At 38.4% G+C, this 12,340-nt stretch overlaps 1 protein-coding gene across 1 annotated transcript in view; it reads right to left on the bottom strand.

The window, feature by feature from the left end:
* ITGA2 (integrin subunit alpha 2) overlaps positions 1-12,340 on the bottom strand; it is a 102,510-nt gene that overhangs the window by 53,217 nt on the left and 36,953 nt on the right. The window contains exon 3 of the mRNA XM_061189249.1: positions 920-1,029. Within this exon, the coding sequence (XP_061045232.1) occupies positions 920-1,029 (110 nt within the window). The remainder of the gene's footprint in view (positions 1-919; positions 1,030-12,340) is intronic.

Below are 12,340 nucleotides of genomic sequence, written 5' to 3'. Positions count from 1 at the left end.
CATTTCCCAGGATACCTGTTTTAAAACTTCACCCTTCTTCTCAAGCCTCCAAACTCAACTCAGATCCCATCAATCTCTACTGCAAAGAAGATAATCACACTTGAAGGATAATCTCAACTTCTCTCATCTTTACCTAAAGGTCCTTCTAGAATTCTGACTTCTCTCTTTCCTTTGTGTTTCAGAGAAGAGAGCATTCTTCCTAAGACTCATTTTCCCAGGTACCAGAGACATTAATTCCATCCAGTTAACTTTATTCTTGACCAGTAGTCACTCCCTTTTTATTGCCTCCTTCCACTCTCCCTACAAATAGGATCATCTCTTTTTTATTAGAAAAATTGTCTCTTAACCCTGCTACCTTATCAAACTATTTTCCCAATTCTCCTTCACTACTTAACTTCTGGAAATGGAGGTCCACTTTTGTGGATAATTAAAACAGCAATTCCAAACAATTACAAAGAATTCCAAATTGTGAATTTTTTTTAGTAGAATGAAATCATTTAGACATGACCAGAAATACAGAGTGTTCCGCAGCACTCCCAAAATCAGCCCTAGTACTGATGTTTCTATACTTAATGGTTTGTTTTGAGGAGGGAGAGAAGTATGGATAGTCTCAGATTTCTATAAATAACCAGCAAAATAATCCTACATGTCGGTGGAAACTGGTCCACAGTCTGGGGGTAGATGGCCCAGGAGGCAGCACGTTTCCCATGCATCCATCTTACTTAATCAGGTCATCAAACTGTGTTGGAAATTTGAATACAGTTGGGCCCCATATGACTACAGAGATAAAGGCAACAAAAGCTGTCTATATTCCTTAAAGACAAAACTATGATTGGTTTTGTTGTTATTTTTCAACTGCGTATATAACAAATGAGATTTTGTTACGTGTAAAAAAATCACATTGCTAATTATAACTTACTTTGCAAATTCAGTTTTTCACATGTAGTGGTGGATAGATCAACAGGACATTTATACACATCTCCCATTCGGTTCTCAGGAAAGCCACTCCATGGTGAACCAACCAGTAACCTAGAAATAGGGATTTTATTTCCCATTACACATAAAATGTTAGCTATAGTTTCTTAAAGATAAAGCTGACCACAAAACAGTAAAAAAAAACCAAATTTAATTTCAATTTTTAATAAGTGAACAGTTTCTATTTGCTCAGCTATAATTTGTTCTCCTTCTTTTCCTCTTAGCTGATCAAGATCCTTGATGAACATCTACAGTACAGCTGTCTTGCCACACACCTGGGAGGTCTCTCTAAAGCAGTTCTGTCCAACAGAAATATAATGCAAGCCACAAATGTGGGCACATATGTAATTTTAAGTTTTCTAGTGGCCACATTAATAAAACAAAAACCAACAGGTGAAATTAACTTAAATAATATATTTTATTTAACTCAATATATCCACACTAGCATGCAATCAGTATTAAAATTATTAATGAGCTATTTGACATCCTTTTTTCCATACTAAGTGTTTGGAATTCAGTGTGTATATTTTGAGCACATATCAATGTGGACAAGTAATATTTCAAGTGTTCAGTAGCCATGGGTGGCCAGTGGCTCTTTGGTCAGCATAGCTCTAAAGAATGAAACGATATTAAAAGCTAAAGTGAAAACTAACATTTGTCTAGTGCTTTCTATGCCCTAAGCACTTTTATATGTTATTTAGGGAGCAGATGAGCTATCTAAGTGGCTTTATGCTTATTGTCTATATAAGGGAATCCTCAGCAAAAATACAGAGCGAGTGTACTGTGGGGCTCTCCTTATGTGTATCATGTTTATAGCTGAAATACAGAACACTGAGGTCAGAGATGGGTGCTAACATCTTCCCTTTGGTTAGTTCACTTCCTACAGAGTTTTTCCAGTAAGAGACTATGCATTTCCCTGTAGAACCACTCACTCGACATTTCTGGCCACAGAAGAATGGACAGAAAGAGTCCATGTAACAGCCTGATCTTTAGAAACTCCTGTAGGTTAATTACTCAGCAGCATCCAGTGACTAAGGAAGCATGTTTGACTCAACATTTTTTCCTTGTCAAAGTTGGGAAGGATTAGATTATTGATCTATGAAACTTAAATTATTTCATGAGGCTTCTGTCTAAATATTTTAACATTATTGATTAAACAACATGTGCCCAATTAAGTGCTACAGTGGATAAAAAAGTCAAAGGTACATTTCTGTCTAATAACTTAGTAAAACTGTTTAAAATACATAACAAGTATAATAATAATCATACAAATGAGTGGAAAGATATGAATAAGTTCCCCTTCCTGAAAAAAAGTAAAATGGTCTAAGGAAGCAAAAATGGACATCAAAGGATGAGGCTGGTAGTCAGCATTCTTAACAGAGGGAACATCACGAACAATCATGGAAAGAGGAAAATACAAATTATTTTGAAAGAGAGTTAATGATTCAGTAATAGTCTTCTCCCCTTATTCATCTTATACAATTATTTTCATACTAATATTTTGTAGAGCATTCTAGAATACTTTATTTTTTGAATATTCGTTTTATTTATTTATTTTCTTTATTTTTTTTGGCTGTGTCAGTTCTTAGTTCTGGCACACGAGATCTTTGCTGAGGCATGCAGGATCTTTCGTTACAGTGCGTGGGCTCTTCATTGCAGTGCGTGGGCTTCTCTCTAGTTGTGTCGTGCGGGTTTTCTCTCTCTAGTTGTGGCGCACAGGCTCCAGAGTGCATGGGCTCTGTGGTTTGCGGCACGCAGGCTCTCTTGTTGAGGTACACAAGCTCAGTAGTTGTGGCGCAAGGGCTTAGTTGCCCAGCTGCATGTGGGATCTTAGTTCCCCAACCAGGGATTGAACATGCGTCCCCTGCACTGGAAGGCAGATTCTTTACCACTGGACCACCAGGGAAGTTCCTAGAATACTTTAAAACAGCTAACTTTGATTAAGGTTAGAGTTGAAAGTTTTTGTCTTCTGAGCAGATACTTTACCTGATTTACCTGTTAAAATATTGCCTATAGAAATCATTGACAAAACAGAAAGACAACCTACTGAATGGGAGAAAATATTTGCAAATTGTAAGACTGATAAGGGGTTAATATACAAAGTATATAAACAGCTCATACAACTCAACATCAAAGAAAAAAAAACAATCAAAAAAAAAAAGGGGAGGGAGGAACTTCAAGATGGCGGAGGAGTAAGACGTGGAGATCACCTTCCTCCCCATAAATACAACAAAAATACACCTACATGTGGAACAACTCCTACAGAACACCTACTGAATGCTTGCAGAAGACCTCAGACTTCCCAAAAGGCAAGAAACTTCCCACGTACCTGGGTAGGGCAAAAGAAAAAAGAAAAAACAGAGACAAAAGAATAGGGACAGGACCTGCACCAGTGGGAGGGAGCTGTGAAGGAGGAAAGGTTTCCACACACTAGGGAGCTCCTTCACTAGTGGGGATGGAGGGTGGGCAGGCGGGGAAGCTTCAGAGTCATGGAGGAGAGTGCAGCAACAGGGGTGCAGAGGGCAAAGCAGAGAGATTCCCACACAGAGGATCAGTGCCGACCAGCACTCACCAACCTGAGAGGCTTGTCTGCTCAGCCTCTGAGTCGGGTGGGGGCTGGGAGCTGAGGCTCGGGCTTCAGAGGTCGGATCCCAGGGACAGGACTGGGAGTGGCTGCATGAACACAGCCTGAAGGGGGCTAATGCACCACAGCTCGCCGGGAGGGAGTCTGGGAAAAAGTCTGGACTTGCCTAAGAGGCAAGAAGAGACCACTGTTTCGGGGTGTGCAAGGAGAGGGGATTCAGAGCACTGCCTAAACGAGCTCCAGAGACAGGCATGAGCCGCGGCTATCAGCGTGGACACCAGAGATGGGCATGAAACACTAACACTGCTGCTGCAGCCACCAAGAAGCCTATGTGCAAGCACGGGTCACTATCCACACCTCCCGTCCTGGGAGCCTGTGCAGCCCTCGATTGCCAGGGTCCCGTGATCCATGGACAACTTCCCTGGGAGAACACACAGCGTGCCTCAGGCTGTTGCAATGTCTCACCGGCCTCTGCCACCGCAGGCTCACCCCGCATTCCAGTATAACTACCGTACCCCTCCCTTCCCCCGGCCTGAGTGAGCCAGAGCCCTGGAATCATCACTCCTTTAACACCCTCCTGTCTGGGTGAAGAACAGATGCCAAAGGGCGACCTACCTGCAGAGGCAGGGGCAAATCCAAAGCTGAACCCCAGGAGCTGTGCGAACAAAGAAGAGAAAGGGAGATCTCTCCATGCAGCCTCAGGAGCAGCAGATTAAATCTCCACAATCAACCTGATGTACCCTGCATCTGTGGAATACCTGAATAAACAACGAATCATCCCCAAACTGAGGCGGTGGACTTTGGGAGCAACTGTAGACTTGGGGTTTGCTTTCTGTGTCTAATTTGTTTCTACTTTTATGTTTATCTTAGTTTAGTATTTAGAGCGTATTATCATTGGTAGATTTGTTTATTGATTTGTTTGCTCTCTTCCTCTTTTTACATATATATGTATATATATTTTTCTTTTTCTCTTTTTGTGATTCTGTATGTGTATGCTTCCTTGTGTGATTTTGTCTGTATAGGTTTGCTTTTACCATCTGTCCTAGGGTTCTTTCTGGGTTTTTTTTAGTATAGTTTTTAGTGCTTGTTATCATTGGTGGATTTGTTTGTTGGTTTGGTTGCTCTCTTCTTTTTTTTTTTTTAACTTTTTATTTATTTATTTTAATAATTTTTTTATTTTTTATTTTAATAACTTTATTTTTATTTTTTCTTTCTTTCTTTTTAATTTCTTTTCTCCCTTTTCTTCTGAGCCATGTGGCTGACAGGGTCTTGGTGCTCCAGCCAGGTGTCAGGCCTGAGCCTCTGAGGTGGGAGAGCCAAGTTCAGGACATTGGTCCACCAGAGACCTCCTGGACCCTCATAACATCAATCGGTGAGAGCTCTCCCAGAGAGCTCCATCTCAATGCTAAGACCCAGCTCCACTCAACAATCAATAAGCTCCACTGCTGGACACCCCATGCTAAACAACTAGCAAGACAGGAACACAACACCACCCATTAGCAGAGAGGTTGCCTAAAATCATAATAAGGTCACAGACACCCCAAAACACACCACTGGATGTGGTCCTGCCCACCAGAAAGACAAGATCCAGACTCACCCATCAGAACACAGGCACCAGGCCCCACCACCAGGAAGCCTACACAGCCCACTGAACCAAACTTACCCACTGGGGGCAGACACCAAAAACAATGGGAACTATGAACCTGTAGCCTGTTAAAAGGAGACCCCAAACACAATAAGTTAAGCAAACTGAGAAGACAGAGAAATACATAGCAGATGAAGGAGCAAGGTAAAAACCCACCAGACCAAACAAATGAAGAGGAAATAGGCAGTCTACCTGAAAAAGAATTCAGAGTAATGATAGTAAAGATGATCCAAAATCTTGGAAATAGAATGGAGAAAATACAAGAAACGTTTTAACAGGGACCTAGAAGAACTAGAGAGCAAACAAAAAATGATGAACAACAAAATAAATGAAATTAAAAATTCTCTAGAAGGAATCAATAGCAGAATAACTGAGGCAGAAGAATGGACAAGTGACCTGGATGATAAAATAGTGGAAATAACTACTGCAGAGCAGAATAAAGAAAAAGAATGAAAAGAATTTAGGACAGTCTCAGAGACAAATGGGACAACATTAAATGCACCAACATTCGAATTATAGGGGTCCCAGAAGATGAATTGAAAAAGAAAAGGACTGAGAAAATATTTGAAGAGATTATAGTTGAAAAGTTCCCTAATACGGGAAAGGAAATAGTCACTCAAGTCCAGGAAGTGCAGAGTCCCATACAGGATAAATCCAAGGAGAAACATGCCAAGACACATATTAATCCAACTGTCAAAAATTAAATACAAAGAAAAAATATTAAAAGCAGCAAGGGAAAAGCAACAATTAACATACAAGGGAATCCCCAAAAGGTTAACAGCTGATCTTTCAGCAGAAACTCTGCAAGCCAGAAGGAAGTGGCAGGACATATTTAAAGTGATGAAAGGGAAAAACTTACAACCAAGATTACTCTACCTGGCAAGGATCTCATTCAGATTTGATGGAGAAATTAAAACTTTTACAGACAAGCAAAAGCTAAGAGAATTCAGCACCATCAAACCAGCTTTACAACAAATGCTAAAGGAACTTCTCTAGTCAGGAAACACAAGAGAAGGAAAAGACCTATAAAAACAAACCCAAAACAATTAAGAAAATGGTAATAGAAACATACATATCGATAATTACCTTAAATGTAAATGTTTTAAATGCTCCACCCAAAAGACACAGACTGGCTGAATGGACACAAAAACAAGACCCGTATATATGCTGTCTACAAGAGACCCACTTCAGACCTAGGGACACATACAGACTGAAAGTGAGGGGATGGAAAAAGATATTGCATGCAAATGGAAATCAAAAGAAAGCTGGAGTAGCAATTCTCATATCAGACAAAATAGACTTTAAAATAAAGACTATTATGAGAAACAAAGAAGGAAACTACATAATGATCAAGGGATCAATCCAGGAAGAAGATATAACAATTGTAAATATATATGCACCCAACATAGGAGCACCTCAATACATAAGGCAAATGCTAAGAGCCATAAAAGGGGAAATCGACAGTAACACAATAATATTAGGGGACTTTAACACCCCACTTTCACCAATGGACAGATCATCCAAGATGAAAATAAATAAGGAAACACAAGCTTTAAATGACACATTAAACAAGATGGACTTAATTGATATTTATAGGACATTCCATCCAAAAACAACAGAATACACTTTCTTCTCAAATGTTCATGGAACATTCTCCAGGATAGACCATATCTTGGGTCACAAATCAAGCACTGGTAAATTTAAGAAAATTGAAAACATATTAAGTATCTTTTCTGGCCACAACGCCATAAGACTAGATATCAATTACAGGAAAAAAACTGTAAAAATACAAACACATTGTGGCTAAACCATACACTACTAAATAACCAAGAGGTCACTGAGGAAATCAAAAAATATCTAGAAACAAATGACAATGAAAACACGACAACCCAAAACCTATGGGATGCAGCAAAAGCAGTTCTAAGAGGGAAGTATATAGCAATACAATCCTACCTCAAGAAACAAAAAAATCTCAAATAAACAACCTAAACTTACACCTAAAACAATTAGAGAAAGAAGAACAAAAAAACCCCAAAGTTAGCACAAGGAAAGAAGTCATAAAGATCAGATCAGAAATAAATGAAAACGAAATGAAGGAAATGATAACAAAGATCAATAAAACTAAAAGGTGGTTCTTTGAGAAGATAAACAAAATTGATAAACCATTAGCCAGACTCATCAAGAAAAAAAGGGAAAAGATTCAAATCAACAGAATTAGAAATGAATAAGAAGTAACAACTGACACTGCAGAAATACAAAGGATCATGAGAGATTACTACAAGCAACTATATGCCAATAAAATGGACAACCTGGAAGAAATGGACAAATTCGTAGAAAAGCACAACCTTCCGAGACTGAGCCAGGAAGAAAGAGAAAATATAAACAGACCAATCACAAGCACTGAAATTGAAACTATGATAAAATCTTCCAGCAAACAAAAGCCCAGGACCAGATGGCTTCACAGGCCAATTTTATCAAACATTTAGAGAAGAGCTAACACCTATCCTTCTCAAACTCTTCCAAAATAGAGCAGAGCGAGGAACACTCCCAAACTCATTCTACGAGGCCACCATCACCCTGATACGAAAACCAGACAAAGATGTCACAAAAAAAGACAACTACAGGCCCATAGCACTGATGAACACAGATGCAAAAATCCTCAACAAAATACTAGCAAACAGAATTCAACAGCACATTAAAAGGATCATACACCACCATAAAGGATCATACACCACCATAAAGTGGGGTTTATCCCAGGAATGCAAGAATTCTTCAATATATGCAAATCAATCAATGTGATACACCATATTAACAAATTGAAGAATAAACACCATATGATCATCTCAATAGATGCAGAAAAAGCTTTTGACAAAATTCAACACCCATTTATGATGAAAACCCACCAGAAAGTAGGCATAGAGGGAACTTACCTCAACATAATAAAGGCCACATATGACAAACCCACAGCCAACATCGTTCTCAGTGGTGAAATACTGAAACCATTTCCACTAAGACCAGGAACAAGACAAGGTTGCCCACTCTCACCACTACTATTCAACATAGTTTTGGAAGTCCTAGCAACGGTAATCAAGGAAGAAAAAGAAATAAAAGGAATCCAAATTGGAAAAGAAGAAGTAAAACTGTCACTCTTTGCAGATGACATGATACTATACACAGAGAATCCTAAAGATGCTACCAGAAAACTACTAGAGCTAATCAATGAATTTGGTAAAGTAGCAGGATACAAAATTAATGTACAGAAATCTCTTGCATTCCTACACACTAATGATGAAAAATCTGAAAGAGAAATTAAGGAAACACTCCCATTTACCACTGCAACTAAAAGAATAAAATACCTAGGAATAAACCTACCTAAGGAGATAAAAGACCTGTATGCAGAAAACTATAAAACACTGATGAAAGAAATTAAAGATGATACAGATGGAGAGATATACCATATTCCTGGATTGGAAGAATCAATATTGTGAAAATGACTATACTATAGGATTCAGTGCAATCCCTATCAAACTACCAATGGCATTTTTCACAGAACTAGAACAAAAAATTGCACAATTTGCATGGAAACACAAAAGATCCCGAATAGCAAAAGCAATCTTGAGAAAGAAAAACGGAGCTCGAGGAATCAGGCTCCCAGACTTCAGACTATAATACAAAGCTACAGTAATCAAGACAGTATGGTACTGGCACAAAAACAGAAATATAGATCAATGGAACAGGATAGAAAGCCCAGAGATAAACCCATGCACATATGGTCACCTTATCTTTGACAAAGGAGGCAAGGATATACAATGGAGAAAAGAAAGCCTCTTTAATAAGTGGTGCTGGGAAAACAGGACAGCTACATGTAACAGAATGAAATTAGAATACTCCCTAACACCGTACACAAAAATAAACTCAAAATGGATTAGAGACCTAAATGTAAGACCCTATAAAAGTCTTAGAGGAAAACGTAGGCAGAACACTGTATGACATAAATCTCATCAAGATCCTTTTTGACCCACCTCCTGGAGAAATGGAAATAAAAACAAAAATAAACAAATGGGACCTAATGAAACTTAAAAGCTTTTGCACAGCAAAGGAAACCATAAACAAGACCAAAAGACAACCCTCAGAATGGGAGAAAATATTTGCAAACGAAGCAACTGACAAAGGATTAATCTCCAAAATATACAAGCAGCTCATGAAGTTCAACATCAAACCACAAACAACCCAGTCCAAAAATGGGCAGAAGAGCTAAATAGACATTTCTCCAAAGAAGATATACAGATTGCCAACAAATACATGAAATGATGCTCAACATCACTAATCATTAGAGAAATGTAAATCAAAACTACAATGAGGTATCACCTCACACCGGTCAGAATGGCCATCATCAAAAAAATCTACAAACAATAAATGCTGGAGAGGGTGTGGAGAAAAGGGAACCCTCTTGCACTGTTGGAGGAATGTAAATTGATACAGCCACTATGGAGAACACTATGGAGGTTCCTTAAAAAACTAAAAATAGAATTACCATACGACCCAGCAATCCCACTACTGGGCATATATCCGGAGAAAAGCATAATTCGAAAAGAGTCACGTACCACAATGTTCACTGCAGCACTATTTACAATAGCCAGGTCATGGAAACCACCTACGTTTCCATTGACAGATGAATGCATAAAGAAGGTGTGGCACATATATACAATGGAGTGTTACTCAGCTATAAAAAGAAATGAAATAATTGAGTTATTTGTAGTGAGGTGGTTGGACCTAGAGTCTGTCATACAGAGTGAAGTAAGTCAGAAAGAGAAAAACAAATACCGTAAGTTAACACATATTTATGGAATCTAAAAAAAAAAAAAAAAAGGTTCTGAAGAACCTAGGGGCAGGACAGGAATAAAGACGCAGACATAGAGAATGGACTTGAGGACACGGGGAGGGGGAAGGGTAAGCTGGGATGAAATGAGAGAGTGGCATGGACATATATACACTACCAAATGTAAAATAGATAGCTAGTGGGAAGCATCTGCATAGCACAGGGAGATCAGCTCGGTGCTTTGTGACCACCTAGAGGGGTGGGATAGGGAGGGTGGTAGGGAGACACAAGAGGGAGGGGATATGAGGATATATGTATATGTATAGCTGATTCACTTTGTTATACAGCAGCACCTAACACACCATTGTAAAGCAATTATACTCCAATAAAGATGTTTTAAAAGAAAAAAAAGGGCAGAAGACCTGAAGAAACATTTTTCCAAAGAAGACATACAGATGGCCAATAGGCACATGGAAAGATCCTTAACATCATCAATCATCAGAGAAATGCAAATTAAAACCACAAGGAAATAGCACTTCATACCTGTCAGAATCGCTATCGTCAAAAAGACCACAAATAACAAATGTTGGTGAGGATGTGGAGAAAAGAGAACCCTCGTACACTCTTGGTGGGAATGTAAATTGGTGCAGCCATTATGGAAAACAGTATGGAGGTTTCTCAAAAAACTAAAAATAGAACTACCATATGACCCAGCAATTCTACTTCTGGGTATTTATCTGGGGAAAAAACAAAAACAAAAACAAAAACAAAAAACCCCACTAATTTGAAAAGATATGTGCACCACAATGTTCAAAGCAGCATTTTTTACAATTTCCAAGATATGAAAGCAACCTAAGTGTCCATCAACAGATGAATGGATAAAGAAGATGTGGTATACACACACACACACACACACACACACACACACAATAGAATACTATTTAGCCATAAAAAATGAATGAAATTTTGCCATTTGCAACAACATGAATGAACTTGGAGGGTATTATGCTTAGTGAAATAAGTCAGACAGAGAAAGACAAATACTGTATGATACCACTTCTATGTGGACTCTAAAAAATAAAACACACTTGTGAATAGAACAAAAAAGAAACAGACTCACAGATACAGAGAACAAACTAGTGGTTACCAGTGCAGAGAGGGAAGGGAGGAGGGGCAATATAGGGGTAGGGGATTAAGAGGCACAAATTACTATGTATAAATAAATAAGCTATAAGGATATATAGTACAACACAGGGAATATAGTCAATATTTTATAATAACTATAAATGGAACATAACCTTTAAAAATTGTGAACCACTATCTGTATACCTGAAATACAAATAGAAATAGGAATTGACATATTGGCTATTAGTAAGTCCCAATATTCACTTTAATGGAGGGAGAGAATCATAGAGCAGGATTTGAAGTGCATGTTTGAACATATCTGATGTTCTTCAAATTCATGACAACTCAGAGGAAGTTAGGAAACTTATGAAGACTCTGTATTGTAAAAACTATCTTCCAGCAGCTCGATTTTTCTCCATTTGTACAAATCTCTGGTCTTCATTCCATAGTGGAACTACACAGTATTACCTCTGATCTTTGTGTGCAGGATACATCTTAAAATTTAAGAAAGAAAGAAAGAGACTGAAAAAGTACATATATATATACACACACACACACACACACACACACATATATATTTAATCACTTTGCTGTACACCTGAAACTAACAACATTATAAATTAACTACACGTCAATAAAAATTTCTTTAATAAAGAAAGAAAGAGATAATCTGGCCCTTGCTTACTTTTTCAGCCCTGTTTTCTCCTGGTACATTCCTGAAATTCTGTATTTTAGTCATTAGACTCTGATCTGGTGGAGGAGCTGAGTTCTTCTTGCTTCTAAACCTTCACACATGCTGTTCCCTGCCTGGGAAATTCTGCTCATTAGTTATGTCTCCCATTAGACAACCACCTCCTCCAGGAAGTCACCTGGTTCTTCCACATTTGAGCAAGGTGGATTTCCTGAAGACTTCCATAGCCTCTGAGCTTTCCCTGTCCCAGTTTTCATCACGTTACCCTGGAAGTGCTTGCCTCCTGACTAAATCCCCCCTAGAGAGGAAAAGTCCATGGGGACTAGGAATTGAGACTATAGCACTGAGTGACTATGTGTCGAACAAATGAATGAAAACACAAGTGAACAAACAAACGAATGGGTGATTCTACATTATTTTTTTAAAATTTTTATTGGAGTATAGTTGATTTACAATGTTGTGTTGATTCTACATTACTACCTAAGAGAATTCTCTTACTTG

The sequence above is a fragment of the Eubalaena glacialis genome, chromosome 4, assembly GCF_028564815.1.
Source record: "Eubalaena glacialis isolate mEubGla1 chromosome 4, mEubGla1.1.hap2.+ XY, whole genome shotgun sequence".
NCBI lineage: Eukaryota > Metazoa > Chordata > Mammalia > Artiodactyla > Balaenidae > Eubalaena > Eubalaena glacialis.
This window is presented reverse-complemented; position numbering and strand designations above follow the sequence as displayed.